The sequence below is a fragment of the Carcharhinus amblyrhynchos genome, chromosome 6 (assembly GCF_965287045.1).
Source record: "Carcharhinus amblyrhynchos chromosome 6, sCarAmb.v2.hapA, whole genome shotgun sequence".
Lineage (NCBI taxonomy): Eukaryota > Metazoa > Chordata > Chondrichthyes > Carcharhiniformes > Carcharhinidae > Carcharhinus > Carcharhinus amblyrhynchos.
The window spans coordinates 22,467,754-22,490,162 of NC_137329.1; the positions used below are offsets into that span (position 1 = coordinate 22,467,754).

Genomic DNA, 22,409 nt, shown 5'->3' on the forward strand with positions numbered 1-22,409 from the left:
TATATTGCACAATGCTTTACCCTTGTTGTCCTTCATTTCAGCAAGTGGGGATGTCATTTGCTTCTACTGTTGCACTTTGTTTGCAGATTAATCTTTACACCAAGATCAGCAGGTCCTCTCCACGCTTTGCTGTGGCTGGTCTGAGCATAGAATTGCATAGCACAGAGAGAGGCCATTTGGCCCATTGTTCTTGTGCCAACACTTTTAAAGAGTTGTCCAATTAGCTCCACTTCCTATAACTTTGCATATTTTCCTTTTTAATTATACGTCCGCCTTTCCATTGAAAGGTTATGTTGGTGGAACATGAGGTGTTCCTTTATTGATTAGTTTCCATGTTGGCATCGCTGGCAAGACCAGCATTTATTGCCCATCCCTGATTGCCCTTGAGAAGGGAGTGGTGAGTTCCCTTCTTGAACCACTGCTGTCCATGTGGTTGAGGTACACCCAGAAGAAATGGCGAGGTGGTTCCAAGTCAGGATGGCGTGTGGCTTGGAGGGGGAACTTGCAGGTGATGATGTGCCCATGCATCTGCTGCCCTTATCCTTCCATTTGATTTGATTTGATTTATTATTGTCACATGTATTAATATACAGTAAAAGGTATAATTTTTTGCACACTATACAGACAAAACACACCAAAGGAAAGTGATGGCCTGGTGGTATTATCGCTGGACTATTAATCCAGAAACTCAGCTAATGTTCTGGGGACCCGGATTCAAATTTTGCCATGGCAGAGGGTAGAATTTGAATTCAATAAAAAATATCTGAATTAAGAATTTACTGATGTCTATGGTGTCCATGAAGCCAGTGGGAAAAACCACTCTGGTTCACTAATGTCCTTTTAGGAAGGAACTCTGCCATCCTTACCTGGTTTGGCCTACATATGACTCCAGAGCCACAGCAATGTGTTTAACTCTCAGTTAACCACAGACAATTAGGGATGGGCAATAAATGGTGCCCAGCCAGCGACTCCCATGTCCCACAAATGAATAAAAAACAATCATAGAGAAGGAATGGAGAGGGCGCAGAATTTAATGTTACAGTAATAGCTAGGGTGTTGAGAAAGATCAACTTAATATAAGGTAGGTCAGTTCAAAATCTGATGGCAGCAGGGAAGAAGAAGGTCTTGAGTTGGTTGGTACGTGACCTCAGAATTTTGTATCTTTTTCTTGATGGAAGAAGGTGGAAGAGAGTATGTCCAGGATGTGTGGGATCCAGGCTGTTTTTCCGAGGCAGCAGGAAGCATAGACAGAGTCAATGGATGGGAGGCTGGTTTGAGTGGTGGAATGGGCTTTGTTCTTGTGGTCTTGTTCAGAGCTAGAGCCATCCCAAGCTGCGATACATCTGGAAAGGATGTTTTCTATGTTTCATCTATAGAAGTTGATGAGAGACATGTGTAAGAAATCGTATATTTAGAGGGTGCTTGAATGACGCTTGGTGAGGCATTGCAGTGTACGTAATATTTGGTACCCAGTCCGGCAACTGTGCCACCGGAGATGGAGGGAGTGAATGTTCAAGGTGGTGGATAGGTGTTGATCAAGCATGCTGCTTTATCCTGGAGTGTTGGGATCCCTGAGTGGTTGTGAGCTGCATTTTATTCTTGTAATGTTCCCGTGAAGCATCTTGGGACATTTTCACTATGTCAGAAATGTTACAGAAATGCAATTTGTTGTTGTTGTTGTTGCAGTCTATTCAAAATGAACTTCAGTTTGCTGTGCATCTTCTCAGTTAGACTGCATTTATGAAAAATTCCCATTTAATCAAAGCACCAAAATGTTTCAGATCAATCATTCGATGTCAGTGCATAGTCCCACTGGTTTATTTTAGAAATAGAAAGATTTATTTCATTTATTGAATTAAAACCCTTTTTGCCTGTTTTTGCTGCCCAGAAAAATTACATTAGAAGATTTAGCCAGGTTTGATAACACACTGAGTCGAAACAGAAGCCCAAAGGTTATTGGTTGCAAAGCAACTTGGAGGCCATGAGGTGAATCAGCAATGAAATGTGTGATAGATAGAGGTGTACAAATGATTTATAACGGTGACTATGTGCATGTGCCTCTTCAACATCATCTTGCCAACCTGTGACCACTACCATCCGGAAGAACAAAGACAGGAGGAACATGGGAACAGCACCACCTGCAATTTCCCCTCCGAACCGCTCACTGTGCTGACTTGGATCTATACCTCTGTCCTTCTGGATAGGTAGAAGTTGCAGGTTTGGAAGGTGCTGTTGAAGGAGCACATCCACATAGGGTGGGATTTTCCAGCTGCGCTCGCCCCAAAACTGGAAAATCCTGCCCTAGACCAACGGACCTTTCCATGGTCTACCCCCTGGCCCGCTCCAATTCCTGTGTCGGGCGGGATGAGAAAATTTGCCCCATGGTCACAATTATAAAATCCGTTTGTACACCTCCATCTCTTCACTGTCACTGGAAGTCCCTCCCAAACAGCGTTGTGGGTGCACCAACAACACATGGACCGCAACATTTCAAGAAGGTGGCTCACCACCACCTTCTCAAAGGGAATTAGTGATGCATCTCATGATTGAATAAATTAATAAAGTACGGACACAGGGCAAACTGGGTGTTCTGAGATTTCTGACCAGCCTTACTAATGTTTACTGTGAACATCATATAAATATTGATACCTAAACGTTACCACAATAACTCTGATTGGTAGAGGCATTACCATGGGGAATGTACCAGTTGTTGGTGACTGATAGTTAACTGCATCAGCTTCTACCTGCAATTCGATTTTGGCCTCCCCAGTTATCAATTCATCTTGTGTGGGGGTGCCAAGTATCAACACAACTGTATTAAAAACAAAAGCATTTTCTTTTCAAGCCCGGACAGTCAAGGGATACTGCTTCTTTCTGGAAGATAGTGTTTACCTTTCCAAATATGGATAAATATTTGAAGACAAATTTGGAACACAGCCTGCAACGACCATTAATTATCCACATCTGTGACATGGGAGAGAAATCACTGAGAGCACCTTAAATTAATTAGCAGTGTACATGGCTGCCAACACACTTCAGACACTTATCTACAGAAATGGGCTGTACAGTGATGTGAAAACCTTGTAATGAATGCGTTAAGAATATATTATTCACCATAATAATAGTCTTGCAAACTCACATACACCTCAGATGTCCAACCCACAGTCTGAAGGCCAGTTAATAACCATGGTAACAGCTTGAAGCCCAGAATTCTCATATATCAACTCCTAGATATTTAATGGCACAGAACTTTTTTGTCAAAGCCTTTCTACCTGTACTCAACAGAACATTTTGCAAGAGTACAAATGCAACAAAAACACCAAATTTATACTCTTTGTGCAGAGAGTGCTGATTGGTTGGCAAATTGACCTGATTAGTAGAGGCATTACCATGGGGAATTCACCAGTTGTTGGTGACTGACAGTTAACTGCCAAGTATTGTTTGAAATTTTAAACTAGGCAGCATGACACTGATTGGTCATTGCATTTCCCTGAGAAATGGATCAGTAAATGACTGTCACCTAATTTGTATAGCCAAAAGAGGCACAATGTGTGAACAGTTCTTTCTGTCTGCAAATAACGGGGCCCTATATACTGATACATTTAGCTTCCAGTACATGCAAATGTGCCACACTAAGAGCCCAACAAACAATCTTAATTAATTGTTAGTGTAACTCTTAGCGCATTGAGGATTATTTAGTAAAATCAAGGCAAAATACTACAGATGTTGGAATCTGAAGCCAAAACAGAAAATGCTGGAATACCTCAGCATGTCTGACAACATCTGTGGAGAGAGAATAGAGCCAACATTTGGAGTCTGGATGACCCTTCGTCAGAGCTGAAGACAAATGTTGTCCAATTGTGAAATCCCATCTAATGTTGGACACTGTGTTTTGAGTTTTTCAATGGGCTAGTTGAGTCTGATCTATACCTTGCCTATTGCAAACAGCAGATGTGATCTGCCAGTCTTTGGAATGAAAGGCCTACATACCTGGTATCACATTGACACTGAAGTTCATATAGCACATTTGTATGATAGGCAAAACACCTTTTGGCTTGACGGCAACATTTTGTGGTGAAAACCACTCATGTTGCGACTGCATAGTAGCAACATGAAGCAGCGAGCTTTACCTGTTGTCCAAATGTCTGGGATATCTAATCTGAGGTAGACTGGGCACTTTTAAAGGCTGCGAGTGGTGGCCGTGTGCCCATTGATGAATTTAAAAAATATCATTTTTAGGGACATGGACATCACTGGCTGGCCAGCATTTATTGCCCATCCCTAGTTGCCCGAGAACAGTTCAGTCAACCACATTGCTGTGACTCTGGAGTCACATGTAGGTCAGACCAGGTAAGGATGATAGATTTCCTTCCCTAAAGGATATTAGTGAACCAGATGGGTTTTTCCAACAATTGACAATGGTTTCATGGTCATCAGTAGATTCTTAATTCCAAATATTTTTTGTTGAATTCAAATTCCACCATCTGCCATAGCGGGATTTGAACCTGGGTCCCCAGAACATTAACTGAATTTCTAGATTAATAGTCTAGCATTAGTACAACTAGCCATCACCTCCCTAATTTGTGCAATCACTGTCTATCAGATGAGGCTGGAAAACAGTTTGGTTGTGAAAGGCACGATACAAACTCCAGACTTTGTTTCTGGTGTTGTTGCCTCTTCAATGAATGATTGCTAAATTTGGTGAATGAATGCTGAGGACACTGAGCATATTCTGGTCTCCTCAAAGTGTGATGAATGAAAATTAATGGCCTGCAAAGGCAGGGGCTGGGAATTTCCTGGGAGCCAATCCCCCTCTGCTACTGTAACTTCCGCATGAAGTGTAGCAGATGTGCAAGTTGCAGCAGGAAATTCTCAGTGAGAAGCTGTGAATCTTTCTGTAGTCAGGTAAAGAAGTACCAACACTTAATCTCCATATGTTTCTCCAAATGTGTGAGATAGAAAGAAGCACAGTGTGTGGTTTGATTTGATTTATTGTCACCTGTACTGGTATACAGTGAAAAGTCTTGTTTCTTATGCGCAATACAGACAAAGCACACTATACATAGAGAATAAAGGGGAGGATGCAGGATGTAATGTTACAGTCATATTTTAAAGAAAGATCACCTTAATATAAGGTAGATCCATCAAAAGTTGACAGCAGCAGGGAAAAAGCTGTCCTTGAGTCGGTTGTACGTGACCTAAGACTTTTGTATCTTCTTGCCAATGGAAGAAGATGAAAGAGAATATGCCCGGGGTGCGTGGGATCCTTAATTGTGCTGGCTGCTTTTCCGAGGCAGTGGGAAGTGTAGACAGAGTCAATGGATGGGAGGCTGGTTTACCTGATGGATTGGATTCAGCCATCAGAACACAGAAAATGTCAAAATTATTACAGGTTTTAAACAATGACAGGGATGGGGAATGTGGGGAAGATAGGAATGAGCAAAAGGAGAGTATAAATGATCGAAAGCTTGATGATGAAGGCAAAAGGTGAAGGGTATTGGGACAAGCAAAGAAATAAAAGATGGGTACAGAGGAGGTGTAAATGGTAATAGTATAATTGTTACAAAGAGCTGCTGTTCAAAACCAATGGGACAGAGGTTATGATGTGAAATAGTTGAAGTCAGTGTTCCTCATGCTTACATTGGGCTTTGTGGAATTCAGCAGGAGGTTGAGGACAGAGAAGTCAGAGGGGGAGAATGATGTTGAAATAAGATTACAGGATGACTCACAGCTTGGGGTCACGTTTGTGGATCGAACACAGGTGCGCTGCATTTGGTCTGCTCAACAGAGAAGCGAATGCATTGCGAACAGCAAACACAGTACATTATCTTGAAACAAGCACCAGTAAATCACTGCCTCACCGGCTAATTGGCAAGTATGTGATGGATAACATAGTGGGAAAATAAGGAGGTGGGAAAGATGGAACTCAGTCCTGTTTAGGTTTGCGACGGCGCTTTCTGATTGGTGGCGGAAGGATGCTTACTCTTCAGGCCGGCCTGTTTTACACCATTTCATTGTCGAATGGCTTTCAAATGGCAATCAGATTGGGTGTCTGAATGAAGCTTTACTTCTGTGTCTAACTGTTGCATCTGACTATCTCCTCCAATATATATAAACCAATTTGAAAGACAGCACATATTGATCTGTCTTCTAAAGCTTTACTGCCAAGGTGACGTTACAAATAAGATCACGAATGTAGTGACTGGGCTGAGCTGAAGGTTTCAGAGCTTCCAGCTAGCTGAAGGTGTCAATTATTTTGGCAGTGATCTCAAACTGTCACTACCTGCATCTGAATGAGACCTCCTCTGGTATAAGCAGTCCAAAGTCCTTTGCTAGTGTTTGACTGTCAAATACACAAGGGCACTTATGGTTCAGTTGGCTCTTGGGTATTTTAAGAAGATTAATTCTTGGGATGCAGGTTTGATTTGACTTGATTTATTACTGTCACATGTATTGGGTTACAATGAAAAGTATTGTTTCTTGCGCGCTATGCAGACAAAATATATCATTCATAGAGTACATAGGGGAGAAGAAAAGGAGGGTTGCAGAAAGGGTGTAGAGAATGATCAACTTAACATAAGGTCGACATTGGCAAGATCAGCATTTGTTTCCTACCCCTAGTTGCTCTTGAGAAAGTGGCGGTGAGCCACCTTCTTCTACATAAGACTATAAGAATGAGGAGTAGGAGCATTTGGCCCTTTGAGACTGCTCCGCCATTCATTATGGTTGCCCTGTGGTTAGCAATGCTGCCTCAGAGGGACCTGAGTCCGATTCCTAGCTTCAGTCACTGTCTGTGTGGATTTTGCATGTTCTCCCTGAGTCTGTGTGGGTTTCATCCGGGTTCATCCCACAGTCCAAACATGTGTGGGTTAGGTGGATCGACCATGCTAAATTGTCTCTTATTGTCAGGGACACTAGCTAGGGTAAACACATAAGATTATGGGATAGGGCCTGGGTGGGATTGTGGCCAATATATAGGCGGGATTCTCGGCTGCACTCACCTGAAAGCTGGAGATTCCTGCCTGACTTCAATGGGCCTTTACATAATAGAATTCCAGTGGCGAGCAGGATGGGTGAATCCTGGCCCATTAGTTCTCTATATAATAAACAAAATATTGAACTTAAGTATCAGTAGAACCAAAAATCAAATGTAAGGTTCAACTAACTCTGAGCTATTGCATTTATGATGGAGGTTTTTATTACAAATTTGTCAGTAAAGTCATCAAAACAAACTTTAAGATGTGTTGCATTACGTCAGTGTTTTTGTAATGTTTATTTATTAGTTCACAACTAGGCTTACATTAACACTCAATGAAATTATTGTGAATTTTTTTTGCCTACTGATTCTTTTGATTAATAAATACCCTTAATCGCACATTCAGAATAATTTATTGTTGCAGATACATTACAAACAATAATGGTTGGAACCATAAAACCTGTTCTTCCAACTGAAGGTATAGCTGTGCACACAAATAGGTTATTTAAAGCACAGTGCTGTTTTTTGTTAGAATAATTATCTGAAAGTGCAGCATAATGATTAGCTTTATATCCCCCACAATAAAAACACAGCTTCCATTTTTCCTGACTTTTGACATGTAAAATTGATGCTGCTGGAAAAAAGATTGAGATTTCACCCAGCCTAGGTTGTAGTTAAGTTGAGGGGGGGGGGGGAGGGGGGGGACGCAGAGGGCACTGAGAGAGAATTTAGCACTTAACCTGCACGCTTTTCAGACTGTGGGAGGAAACCAGAGCACCCAGAGGAAACCCACGCAGACAGGGGGAGAATGTGCAGATTCTGCATAGACGGTGACTCAAGTCAGGAATTGAACGCGGTTCCCTGGCGCTGTGAGGCAGCAGTGCTAACCACTGTGCCACCGTTCCGCTTTGACATGTTGCTGCAGCCAGAACTTGTGAGGCAGTGATAGTCCCGTGTAAATGCTGGCCTTCCGACTAACTTGGACGTAGGGAGGGAATGGGGTTGCTTCTTCGAGATCCAATATCTGTAAGACTGAGTTCTTTTTAACATTCTGCATGCCAAATTTCAGACTTTTATCTGTGTGCCAACCTGATTGGCGGGCAGGAATGAAAACAAGTAATAACAAAGAAGGACTTGCATCCATATAAGTGTTTTTCATGAGCAGTGGACATCACTAGGTATTTCACTGCAATGATATAGTTCTTGCTGTGTAGTCACTGTTGGAATGTAGGAGACCCACTGGTTTATTTGGCACAGCAATCTCCCACACCATGAGCAGATAACCTATTTTTTTGTTCATGGCACCAGGAAGGACTCCTCTGATTTTCTTCAAAATAATGTTGAGGGATCTTTTACACCCATCAAGCAGGCGGATGGAGTCTCGGTACAACATCTCATCTAAAATGCAGGACCTCCAACAGTGCAGTACTCCCTCAGTACTGCACTGAAAGTGTCAGCCTAGCTTTGTGTGTACTCAAGCTCTGGAGTGGGACTTGAAGTAGAGATGCCAGCGTTGGACTGGGGCAAACACAATAAGAAGTCTCACAACACCAGGTTAGACTCCAGCTAGTTTATTTGATAGTAATCTTACAAGCTTTTGGAAACAGTGTTCCTTCGTCAGGTGTGTGGAAGGTTCTGATCAGAGAAGGGCATATAAATGTCTGCATCTTTAAAATTTGAATAGCAGGTTAGCTGTAAAGACTTGCATTCTAATCAGTATTCTGTAAACTGTGTGCGACTTTATTTGCCCTTCTCTGATCAGAACCTTCCACATACCTGATGAAGGAACACTGTTTCTGAAAGCTTGTAAGATTACTATCAAATAAGCTGGTTGGACTCTAACCTGGTGTTGTGAGACTTCTTACTGTGGGACTTGAATCCAGAGCCTTATGACGCAGAGGTAGGAATGCTACTAGTCATGTGCAGAAGCTCTAGCTATTGATGATTTGTGTCATTGCATGAAAACTGGCACTTGATTTCTATAGTTTCATCCTAGGCCTCTTTCCCCATGACAACCAGATGAAATGGGCCAGCCTCCAGGCGGAGCTTAGTATGATTTCACTATTTCCCATCTGTGGACATTCTGTTCTGATGTAAATTAAAGAAGGCAGTTTAAACATAGCCATCTCATAAAGTCTCGCATTTGTAACAAGATCAGTGTTAAAACAAAGACACAAAGCCTTCTTAAAATATTTAAATCACCAGCCTGCTATCTGTGAGTGGATTGGTCAGCCACCCTTAACCCTGTCCCCAGAGGGGGATGGTTCTGAGATGAGTTTGGCTCCTATTTTGGACACCTGAATCAAACCTGCCTATTTTTGGTTGAGTTGTGGGTGGGGTTAAAACCCCTCCCAATGCATTATGATCTGTTTCTAATTTTAACCAATTGCTGGAAATTTTATTGTAAGTTATTAGGGGAGGTAATGGCCTAGAGGTATTATCACTGGATTATTAATCCAGATATTCAGCTAGTATTCTGGAAACCCGGGTTCGAATCTCGCTGATAGTGGAATTTGAATTCAATAAAAATCTGGAATTAAGAATCTCCTGCTAACCATGAAACCATTGTCGATTGTCAGGAAAACCCATCAGGTTCATTAATGTCCTTTAGGGAAGGAAATCTGCCGTCCTTGCCTCATCTGGCCACATGTGACCCCAGAGCCACAGTAATGTGGTTGACTTTCAACTGCCCTCCAAGGGCAACTAGAGATGGGCAATAAATACAGGCCAGCCAGTGAAGACCATGGCTCATGAATGAAAAAATAAATTGTCAGGTTCAAGCAGATTAAATAGTGACTTTCAGAAGGGAATTGCATTAATATTTGAAGGGAAAGTTTTTGGGGGTTTGGAGGAAAAGGTAGCGAAGAAGGGGACTTAAAGGATGGGCGCAGTGTGCTGAAGGAGTTTCCCCTTCCCTGTATATTATGATTCTGCATCTTTATGCATTCTGCTAAAAGGGCTGTGTTTGATTGTTCGTTTGCATGGAAAAGAGCCAATGACACAACCTGAGAAAGGGCCACTCAAAAGCAATTGTCTCACTTATTTAATCCAATACTGCTTCTCTTTCAGGGCCTGGAACCATCTACCAGCTGTTAGATCTCTCTACCCCATTGCCTCCTCCAGCACAGCAGTCATTTGAAACATCTCATTTACCTCCAGTGTGGCCTTGGACTTCCCGACCTCTTCACCAGCGCGTGTTGTCCTCTTACCTGCGATCTCCCTCAGACGTCGAAGCCATGGGGCCAGAGTCAGTTGAGGAAACCATCACCATCGAAAGTGACCACCTTACATTCCAGGTGACCACTCCAGAGATGAACGAAGACCCTGCCACGGACATCACAACAATATCGAGAGTGACGCCTTCTCCCCAGCTTTCTCTTGGCACTGAAACCTACAGAACTTGGCATCCTTCTGAAGTATTAACGTCCAGACCAGCAGATGGAGAGATGCTGGTAATCCATCGGCCAAAAGCTTCTTCAGGTTTGACTCCGGATTGCACCTTTCCCATACCATCCAGACCTCCACCATTTCCATTAATGCCAGTACTGCAGAATCTTCCAAAATATTTCCCATTACTCTATAAGGATTTCCTTTTTTCCCTGTTCATCAACAATGGTGTCAGATTAGAGTCTGGCAATAGGTTATGAGGGTCCCCAATCTACTGTCCCGACCACCAAAGTGCCCAAAGCCAAAACAGAAAGTAACTTGTCGTCAACTTCTTCAAACATGTCTTCCTTCAGAGCCTTCAGCACCCATTCTGAGCATGATCATGCCAGGATGGTTCAGTATTGGTCACTGCCAGTTCACCTCCTCCTTTAATATTTCCAGCAGACCTCTCATAACTTCAGTCCTGCCTCAGCTCATCTGCTGCTGAAACCCCTATCGATGCCTTTGTTACCTCTCTACTTGACTACTCCAGTGCACTCCTGGCTGGTCTCCCTTCTACCCTTTGTAGACTGAAGGTCTTCTAATACTGTGCCACCCACGTCTTAATTCACAGCAGGTCCCATTTACCTCCCACCCTGTGCCCGCTGAAGTACATTGGTTCAAGGCCAAGCATTTCTTGGTTTTAAAATTCACATCCAGGATCTCAGATCTCTCCATGGTCTTGTCATGCGCAAGTTTGAAAGTTGTGATGCTGTCTCCTAATCTCCTGTAAAAAGATCCAAATTAAGGGCACTTCATTATGATTTTGTGTAAATAAATCGGTGGTGAGACTTGACAATACCAACATTCGGACAAAATAAAGCCACACATGTTTCTGTTACTGCTAATGCAGTAAGGTGCTTAGATTTAGATGTTATTACCTCTTCCTCCAATCAGGTTTTGAATGAAAGAAATTACTTTTTGAATGTTAATTGGAATTGCACTCTGCAATTTCCTCCAGCCCCTCAACTCTCCCAGGCCTTAGAAAGAGCAGTCCAATTACAGCTCCTTCCTCATCACTCTTTCCCCATACCCCTGATTCTTGTTTCCTTCAAATATTAATTCAATTCCCTTCTGAAAGTCATTGGGCATGATCTTTCCAGCTTGCCATGCCGGCCAATGGGTGAGATAGGGTGAGAGACAGGAAGTTGGGTTCACGCCTGGATTCTCGCCTCTCACAATCTTGCCAGCCTCGTGTTGCCTTTCTAGGTGCAGCGCTGATTTTAATATTACTGGCAAGATTTACATGTCATTAATGGGTGCCGGATCCTATCACCTGGGTTCCCGTTCTTAGCTCCCCCTCGCCAGTGGAGGTCCTCACTGGCGAGGATCACATATAGTTTCCCCACCAGTGGAGACCAGGCATAGTGGCCTTGCGGTGGGACTGGAGGCCATTGGTGAAGATCGCATATAGTCTCCCACCAATGGAGACCAGACATGATGGCCTTGCCGGTGGGACTGGAGGCCATTGGCGGGGATCACATATAGCCTCCCACCAATAGAGACCAATAAGACAACCTTGCCGGTGGGATGGAGGCCATTGAAGCCCCTGGGAGTTTGGGGCAGGACTGAGCAGTGCTCATGGGGGTGTACCAGCCTGGCACTCATTGCACACAGCGCTTTATTTACTTTAATTCTTCCTTGGGATGTGGATGTTGCTGGCAAGGTCAAAATTTATTGTCCATCCCCCCGTTGTCTTTGGCTGGTTGGTGTTGAACCTGAGTACTGGACTATTGCAGTCTTTGTGCTGAAGATATTCGCACAGTGCTTTTAGGTAGGGAGCTCCAAGATTTTGACCCAGCAACAATGAAAGAACAGTGACTTATCTCCCAAGACAGGGTGGTTTGGAAGGGAACTGGGAAATGGCGCTGTTGCCATGAACCTGCTGCCCTTGTCCTCTTGGTTGAGAGAGGTCCCAGAGAACCTATTTACCAAATGGCAGAAATAAATACAAATAAATCTTCAAAAAGTGAACCATTGAGGATCTTGTCACTCTCACAGTTTGCTAAGAGCCTGCTAAAGTAGGAGCTTGGGAATCCATGTTAACAGATTCAAGGCAGTAAAATGTAAGATGTTTCATCTTCTTAGTGTGTGGATGTTGCAGTAGTTTTTATTTCACTGCCCCCCCCACCCCTCACCTCTCACCATCAATGCTTAGATGTCACCATCATGACATCTGCCACCGTCTAATCACCTGCATACGTCAATGTTTCTCTTTTGCCCTGCACAAGTCCTAACAAATTCTCTCGTTACAGCTTCATCGTTGGGTGACACCAAGATGAACCCATCACCTCCAGCCACAGTGAGTGCCACTGTTCGATCTACGACCAACTCGGAGATAACCGAGAGCACAGCAGCAACAGTCTATCTTCGGCCAACTCCATCAGCAACCAGTTTCGGCAAGAAAAATCCCACCATCACTAAGTCAACAGTGGCGAATGCTGCCTCTCGCCCTGCACTGGGCACAGCGAGCAGTATGACCGTCATGCCTTCCCCTCAAACGCCAGCAGTTTCTAGGGCGGCACCCCACGCGCCCAATACAACTGCGACCGCACGCCCCATCAGGACGATGCCTGCAACACGCTTTGTGCCAACGGTAACTGCCAGCACGGGTGGCTGGGTGAGCCCTCGCGCAGAGACTGGCAAAACGTCGATGGTGCCTTCGCTAACGCTAACAGCAGCCTTAACGTCAATCACCACAGCAGGTCTGGCAGCCAGGGACACACAGGCATCAGTACGCGTTACAACCACTGCCAGGGGTACAACTGGAACTCCCATCAGCACTTCAACGCTGCCTAGTCTGACCTGTAGATTATCAGACCAACTCTGGGTCAGGACAGGTATGGACACATTTTTAAATACATGGTTATATGAAAATCAATTCTCTTTTATTTTGGCAAACAATATATCCTTCTAATTTAAGTTTAAAAGGCTTGCTGCCCTTTTAAAATAAATCTCTGGGTACTTTATCTTATTGACAAACCAAATTCTCAGCTAGTTGTTTGGAGCCCACTGCTGTTTTGTGAAGGAATGCAAAATTTAAATTATTAAGGACAGGGATTGTTATCCCATCCTACTAGGAAAGAGAGCACTCTTCTCTGCTGACGTTCCCTGACTGTATTGTAACATTTTCCACATGACAATTCCAACTCACCTCTCTATTAAAAAAATCTGTCCTGTCCGGGAGCCAAAATTCCTCAGAAAGTTGACAACTTCTGTCCCCATTATATCACCCTGCCAGGAATTTATTTTGAATAGTATCTCACAGTGGGGCACACCACACTTGGCAGAAGACTTCCAGATTGCTGAAACTTTCACTTGAAAGAAAGTAGTGTTGAATAACAGACTGGAACTATTTTTTATTCTGGAAAAGAGAAGGCTGAGAGATTACCTTGACTGAGTTCTTCAAAAATGCAGAAGGGTTTGATCGGGTGACCATAGAGCAGATGTTTGCACCTTGTGACAGGATCCAAACTAGTTCACGGTTTTCCTCCCGCCAGCCTCAGGAATTGTAGCGGGTGGAACGTGAACCACACAAAGGTCCATTGACCTTGGGTGGGATTTTCCGGCCTTGGGGCGAGCACAGCCGGAAAATCCCGCCTGGGGGTCATAAATACACGATAGTCGATACTAAATTTGGTAAGGGAATTGAGGGGAAACTATGTTTATCCAGAGAGTGGTGAGAATGTGGAATCCATTTGGAGTGGTTGAGGTGAATTGCGTGGATATATTGTGAGGGAAGTTGATAAACGGCTGAAGGAAAGAGTAGCAGAAGGCTGTGTGGACAGGGTGTGATGAAGCAGAGTAGGAAGAAGTTGGCATGGACTATAAACACCAGCAGAGATCTGTTGGGCTGAATAGCCTATTCCTGTTCTCTAAAATCTACATAATACAAAAATGAATCTTATAATTCAACTAGCCATTGTGATTTGGGTGCTTTTCTGCCACTTTAATGGTTATCCCCTTAGACTCACATTCCCTTGAAGAACATTGAAGAGTAAGGAGTGACTTAATTGAGGGCTGAAGATGATGATAGGTGGCACAGTGGTTAGCATTGCTGCCTGACAGCTCCAGGGACCCGGGTTCAATTCCCGGCTTGGGTCATGAGTTGTGTTGAGTTTGCACACTCTCCCCGTGTCTGGGTGGGTTTCCTCCGGGTACCCCGGTTTCCTCCCACAGTCCAAAGATGTACCAGTTAGGCACATTGGCCATGCTCAATTGCCCCTTAGTGTTCCGGGGTGCATAGATTAGAGGAATTAGTGGGGTAAATATGTGGGGTTATGGGGATAGGGCCTAGCTGGGATTGTTGTTGTGCAGACTTGATGGGCCAAATGGCTTCCTTCTGTACTGTACGGTTTCTATGTTTATGATTCTGGGGGAGTGTCCTGAACTTTAAAATCAGACCCAGGCTGTTCAGGGGTGACGCCAGGAAGCACTTCTTCACACAAATGGCAGTGGAAATCTGGAACATTCTTCCTCAAATGGCTGTTGAGGCTGGGGTTCAAATTAAATTTAAGAACTGGGATTGATAGGTTTTTGTTAGGCATTGGTATTAAGGATTACTGATCTGGGAAGGGTAAATGGCGTTAAGAGACAGATCAGTCACGATCTAATTGGCAGTAGAGGCTCGAGGGGCTGAATGGTCTCAGCCTGCTCCTTCATTTTGCAGTCCCGATGCATCTATGTAAACATCATATTAACTGGGTACAATTGGGTTCAGGTTCCAGGTTTGTGGGTCGGGGTGTAATGTGTACGTAATGTTCATTTATCCTCAGCACTGTATAGAGCTAACGCTTTAAATGGAGAGGAAAGTAGAAGAAATTGGTGAGTTTGAAAATACCTATTTGATAAAGTCACTGAGGCAAAGGAAATTTAATTAAAAAAACTGAAGACGAGGGTATTTAGGCGCTGATAGTAGTTTTGTGTTCATCAATAACAGCCTGCATTGATGTAGCAATCTGCAATAAAAGAGTCACAAATAACTGAGGCAAAACTGGAAGCTGAGGACATAGAGAGTTAACAGGTGGTGACTGCACGCAAGGTAAAGGAGCCAAGTCATAAGAAGGCTTTTAAAGGAGGGGAGAGATATAGTGGTGAGCTTTATGGACACCGCTTGAGCACAGTGTGCCTGAGGCTTGTGTGAGCATTATGTGAGTGATTGGGTGGAGGCAGTGGGGTGGAGCTATGAAGGAACCCAGAGGCAGAGAAGTAAATGGCATAAGCCTGTATACAGAAGCCATGGCAAAGCTAAGGAAGAATAGACCCAGATGAGTACAACTTGTAGACACCTAGGTCAAACGAACACAGACATGGAAATGTTCATGGTGTGGACATTCTGAAGCAATTTGGAAATGGACTGCTCCCCGCCAATTGCAAGCTTAAAAATGAAAAAGAACTTCATTTCTTTCTAATCGCTCGCTGTAAAAAATACATGGAGACATTTGACTCATTTTACATGTCTCATTTTTACTTTCAAACCCTACCATGCCTTGCCCCTCCCTACTCTGTAACGTTCTCTAGCCCTGCAGCTCTCTGGTACGTTTTGATCCTCCAGTTTTAGCCTCTTACACATTCTCAGTGACGTTCACTCCAGTGTCAGGCACAGTGACACAGTGGTTAGCACAGCTGCTTCACAGTGCTAGGTACCTGGGTTTGGTTCCAGGCCTGGTCACTGTCTGTGTGGAGTTTGCATGTTCTCACTCTGTCTACATGGGTTTCTGCCAGGTGCTCCGATTTCCTCCCACAGATGTGCTGGTTAGGCACATTGGTCATACTAAATTCTCCATCAGTGCGCCTGAACAGGCGCTGGAATGTGGCGAATAGGGGATTTTCACAGTAACTTCATTGCAGTGTTAATGTAAGCCTACTTGTGATTAACAAAGAAACTTTTAACTTTAGGAATCAGCATGATTAAACCTTGGTTGTACTCCCTCTATAGCAAAGATATCCTTCCTCAGATAAACTTCCTCACCCTCCATTTTTCTCTCCTTCAAGATGCTCCTCAAAACTTAGCAAATCTAAGCTCGCCAGTGCTGATGTCTACATTTTTGGCTTAATGTCAAATTTGGTTTGACAAACTGCTGCTAGGAAGCGTTGGGAGATTTAACAACATTAAATGTGCTTTATAAATCTGAGTTGTTAATGCATTTAAAGATGACAATTCAAAATTCATTGCCATTCACGATGCATTGGTATTCAGGCAAGGTACTGGATGCGATTCTAAATCAGTCTAATTGATGCATGTTAATGTGCAGTTGGATGATATCACAGATTCTGTTTTAATGACTGATAATTATTAAGCTTTAATGGGTTTCATTTGGAGAACGAGTTTTAATTTCTTAAGCTAAGCACATAACGATGTGCAAAATATTGTTATTAATTCGGAATTTTGAGCAGCGAAATGAAAACTGGTAAACTGCATAAATATAACAGTTCCAAAATGAACATTGAATGTCAGCACATACAGGAACTCAAGCAAACTCAATGGCCCCTCATCCATTTTGAAACACAACATCGCTGACTCCGTAGAAAAAACAAACTCTGCATTTCTGCAGTGTTATTCTCAACTCAGGACAGTCCAGAATGTTTTATAATGTGAGATGCATTTTGAAGTGCAACACCATTGTAACATAGGAAACACATTCATCAATTTGCTCACAGCAAGCTCCCACAAACAACAATGTGATAATAACCAGCAAATTTATTTTTAGTGATATTAGTTGAGGTTTAAATTTCGGCCAGAATATTTGGAGGAACTTCCGTGCTATGCTAAATAATGCCATGGGACCACATAACTCCACCAGAGGGCAAAGAGAGCTGTAGTTAATGTCTTATCTGAAAGACAGCACTGCTAACAATGCACTGCCTCAGTACTGCACTGGTGTGTTAGCACTGATTTTTGTACTCCAGTGTCTTGAATGGGCTGTGACTCAGAGACTAACTGAGCCATATGGTTGACACATGACACATGTAGTTAGCACTGCTGCCTCACAGCGCCAGGGACCTGGGATGGGTTTCCTCCAGGTGCTCCGGTTTCCTCCCACAGTTCAAAGACGTGCTGGTTAGGCGGATTGTCCATGCTAAGTTGTCTTTTAGTGTCCCAAGATGTGTAGGTTAGATGAATTAACCATGAATGACCGGGGTTAAGGGATAAGATGAGAGGGCCTGGGTAAGACACTCTATCAGAGAGTTGGTGCAGACTCATTGGGCTGAATGGCCTCCTTCTGCACTGTAGGAATTCTCTGAATGATTTAATTCTGCCAAATGGTATGTTGTGATTTTTCTCCCCCATTTTTTTCTGACCTTCCTGCAGTTGTGCAAGATAGCGCGTAAGTGGCCCTTACTCCCAGACTCTCCTTGACTCGGTGACTTCATGTGTGGAGTTACCCAAAAACAAGCAGGGTGAATTGTCACTTTGACTTCCTTTCCTGTATTCTCTCAAGGTCGCAAAGATCTCTGAGAAGTGAGGAGTTGAGACATTTTTGAAGCTTTCTTTCCCCTGTTGGGTTTTAAGCTTATCCAGGTTTCCTTCTTTCTGCAGTTGTGACATTGTCTTCGAGAAAAATTCGAGCGGACACGATGATGAAGCAGAACGTGACAAGAGCGCTTACACAGGCGTTGAAGCGGGCTTTCTTCACCAGTGATATTCAGGTTCAGGTCAGTGTCCTGTTTCAATGTTCCAAAGCCCCAATTATAATTGTGAAATAACCTAATGCCTGTGATTAGTCATTAGTTGAGCAGAGTTTCTTGTGAAACGTTGCCATGCATTTTGAATAGATAAAAACACAGTGAAGGTGCCAGCCTGAGAACAACCTTAATGCTGGGAGACCTTTTCCTTTGATTTGCAACAAAATGGCGGATGTAACCTGTGAGACCGCTTCTCTTCTATCCCTTCACTGATACGTTACCCTGTGCCATCTTTGAGTATCATAGGAACATAAGAACATAGGGATTAGGGGCAGAAGTAGGCAAATTCAGGTCTTCACGCCCACTCTACCTTTCAGTCAGATTATGGCTAATCTCTTCCTGGTCTCAAAGCCACCTTCCCACCTGTTTCCCATATCTCTTTATCCCTTTTTTATTAGAAATATATCTATCTCCTTCTTGAAACCAATCAACAGTTCAGACTCAATCGCACTATGGGGCAGTGAGTTCCACAAATTCACCACCCTCTGCGAGAAGTGGTTCCTTCTCATCTCAGTTTTGACTCTAACATCCCTCAACCTATACCTGTGACCTCTTGTTCTAAGTTACCCCACAAGAGGAAACATTTGATCTATAATTACTTTATCAATGCGTTTTAAAATTTTGTCTACCTCTGTGGAGGATGAGATATTTGTGCATACCACTGGTGCAGAGTATGCTGATCCAATGCCAATATGGTGCAAAGGGCCTCATTTATCAGGTGGGCTTCCTGTAAGTGTCGCATTTACTTTATGTGTTACTATTCATTCATGTTCAGTTGATGATACCTTCATAGCCATAATGCAGGGTAGCGTAGTGGCACAGTTGTTAGCACAGCTACTTCACAGCACCAGGGACCTGAGTTTGATTCCCAGCTTGGGTCATTGTCTATGTGGAGCTTGCACATTCCCCCTGTGTCTATGTGGGTTTCCTCTGGGTGCTCCTATTTCCTGCCGCAGTCCGAAAGATGTGCTGGCTAAGTGTATTGGCCATGCTCAATTCTCTCTCAGTGTACCCGAACAGGCGCAGAAGTGTGGCAACTAGGGAATTCTCATAGCAACTTCATAGCAATGTTAATGTAAGCCCACTTGTGACACCAATAAATAAACTTACCCTGCAATTCAGCAGGAGTAATATTGTGGGATAAGTGAAGTTTATTCATTAGCAGCAAGTGGATTTACATTAATACTGCAATGAAGTTACTGTGAAAATCCCCTAGTTGCCACACTCTGGCACCTGTTCAGGTACACTGAGGGAGAATTTAGCATGGCCAATGCACCTAACCAGCACGTCTTTCGGAAAGTGGGGGAGAAATCGGAGCATCCGGAGGAAACCCACGCAGACACGGGGAGAACATGCAGACTCCATACAGACAGTGACCCAAGACAGGAATCGAACCCAGCTCCCTGGCGCTGTGAGAAAGCAGCGCTAACCACTGTGCCACCATGCCACCCTAAAATCAAAGTGGGGAATATCTAATTCGGAAAGTTAGAGTTGCATAATTTGAATTACATACTGATGTAAATTAAAATCTAGCAGTTAAATGCATTACTTGCTGTTTTTATTAGAATTGTTTAATTTGTATTAATGGGTAATTTGAATGTTTTCCAAGTGAGCAAGTGACAGAATTAATAATAGTGAGCTGTATAATACTTCGAAAAGTGTTTCTCAAGCTTTAGGTATCGGGTATGCTAATAAAAGTCAGCTATTCGATGTCAGTTATTTCAGAGCTCACTGGCTCTCAGGGTCCACTGGAGGAAATTAACTTTGAGACAAATTCCAAAGGTTACAGCAAGTAAATGTCTTGGTAGTTTTAAGCTTGGGACCAAGTTAGTGGTTATATCGCTGGACTAGAAATCCCAAGGTGAGTCCAAACCTCACCACAGCAGCTGGGAATTTAAATTCAGTTAATGAAACAAATCTGAAATAAAAAAATTGGTTTAAGGGTGTCCGTGGATGGTTGCAAAAACATATCTGGTTTATTAATGTTCTTTAGGGAAAGAAATTTGCCGTCTTCATCAGGTCTGTATTTTTTTTTAATCATTCGTGGGACATGGGTGTTGCTGACTGGCCAGCACTTATTACCCATGCCTCGTTGCCTGGGGGCAGTTGCGAGTCAACCACATTGCTGTGGCTCTGGAGTCACATGTAGGCCAGACCAGATAAGGACGGCAAATTTGGACGCATGGTGGAACAGTGGTTAGCACTGCTGCCTTACAGCGCTAGTAACCCGGAATCAATTCTGGCTTTGAGTCACTGTCTGTGTGGAGTGTGCACATTCCTCCTGTGCCTGCATGGGTTTACTCCAGGTGCTCTGGTTTCCTCCCACAGTCCAATGATATGTGGATGAAGTGGATTGACCGTGCTAAATTACTCCTTAGTTCATGGGGACTAGCTAAGGTAAATGCATGAGGTTAGGGGGATAGAGAATGGGTGCAATTGTGGTTGGTGCAGATTCAATGGGACAAATAGCTTCTGTCTACACTGTAGGGATTCTATTCTATGATCATTTCCTTCCTTTAAGGACACAAGTGAACCAGATAGACTTTTCTGTCAATTGACAATGGTTTCATGGTCATCAGTAAATTCCTAATTCCAGGTTTTATTTACTGAACTCAAACTCCACCACCTGCTGTGGTGGGATTCGAACCCGCGTCCCCAGAACACTGGCTGAGTTTCAGGTTTAATAATCTAGTGACAACGAGCTGGTTGCCCCTTCCAGAAGTGGGTTTAACCAGTCTGTGTGCAATGATATAAAAAAAACCTGTATAAATATTCAAATAAAATTGAATGAGGTAAATTTTCCAAAAATGCATTCTCTAGCAGTTTTTATGACCTTAGGCTCAAATATGCATTGCAGCCAATTCAGTTTTTGAAGTGTAGTCACTGTTGTACTGTAGGAAACATTGAAATATTGCTTCTTTCCAGATTGAAAGTCTCGAAAGAAGAAACAAGGTGTTCATTGGGTTCTACGCTGTGAGCGGGAGTGAGGTCTACATTCCAAGTGCTGTGACTGAAGCGATTACAATGTACGGCATTGAGAACTTCAGCCGAGACTTGCAGCAACATCTACCTGATCTTCAGTCCATCCTGATTTCCGCCTCTCCGTGGGCCCCACCCCCTCCCCGGTGGTTCCAGCTGAAGACAGGTGAGTGCGAAGGAAGGAGCACGGGTCTGAAAAGGAACCAGATGTTTGCTAGCCTTTCAATGGGTGGGGAAATGGGTGGCACAGTGGCATAGTGGTTAGCACTGCTGCCTCACAGTGCCTGGGACCTGGGTTCAATTCCGGCCTTGGGGTGGCTGCCTGTCTATTTTTCAGAGTCTGCGTGGGTTTCCTTCAGGTGCTCCAGTTTCCGTCCACAGTCTGAAAGATGTGCTGGTTAGATGCATTCACCTGAACAGGCGACTAGGGGAGTTTCATAGTAATTTCATTGCAGTGTTAATGTAAGCCTTAATCGTGACTAATAAATACTGCCCCAGGCCATTCATGATGTCTTGATAAATGATGACCAAACCCAAGGGGGACCCTCCCTGCCACCAGTCCTTCCTGTCCTTGCAACTATGTGATATACTGAGAGAGACAGAAATGATGTGGAGATGCTGGCGTTGGACTGGGGTAAACACAGTAAGAAATCTCACAACAGCAGGTTAAAGTCCAACAGGTTTATTTGGTAGCAAATGCCACTAGCTTTTGGGACTCTGCCCCTTCATCAGGTGAGTGGGGAGTTCTGATCACAAACAGGGCAGATAAAGACCCACACTCAGTTTACAGAATGCTGGTGAGAATGTGAGTCTTTACAGCTGATCAAGTCTTAAAGGTGCAGGCAACGTGAGTGGAGATAGTATTAAGTATAGGTTACAAAGATGTGTATTGTGTGCAGACAGGATAGTAAGTGAGATGTTGCAAGCCGAGGCAAGTCATGGGGGTGACAGATAGTGTGACATGAACCAAAGATCCCAGTTGAGGCCGTCCTGATGTGTGTGGAACTTGGCTATCAGTCTCTGCTCAGCAACTCTGCGCTGTCGTGTGTCGTGAAGGCTGCCTTGGAGAACGCTTACCTGAAGATCAGAGACCGAATGCCCGTGACCACTGAAGTGTTCGCCAACAGGAAGAGAACAGTCTTGCCTGATGATTGTCAAACAGTGTTCATTCGTCCGTTGTTGTAGCGTCTGCATGGTCTCCCCAATGTATCATGCCTCGGGACATCTTTTCCTGCAGCGTACCAGGTAGACAACGCTGGCTGAGTTGCAAGAGTATGTACTGTGTACCTGATGGATGGTATTCTCACGTGAGATGATGGCATCTGTGTCAATGATCTGGCAT

The 22,409-nt window shown here is 43.7% G+C and overlaps 1 protein-coding gene across 1 annotated transcript in view; it reads left to right on the forward strand.

Moving 5' to 3' along the window:
* The window catches only part of kiaa1549la (KIAA1549-like a), a 284,087-nt gene that overhangs the window by 66,204 nt on the left and 195,474 nt on the right, over nucleotides 1–22,409 (forward strand). Inside the window, exons 2-5 of the mRNA XM_080191561.1 lie at nucleotides 10,046–10,456; nucleotides 12,658–13,242; nucleotides 17,943–18,058; nucleotides 21,014–21,233. Of these exons, the coding sequence (XP_080047687.1) occupies nucleotides 10,046–10,456; nucleotides 12,658–13,242; nucleotides 17,943–18,058; nucleotides 21,014–21,233 (1,332 nt within the window). The remainder of the gene's footprint in view (nucleotides 1–10,045; nucleotides 10,457–12,657; nucleotides 13,243–17,942; nucleotides 18,059–21,013; nucleotides 21,234–22,409) is intronic.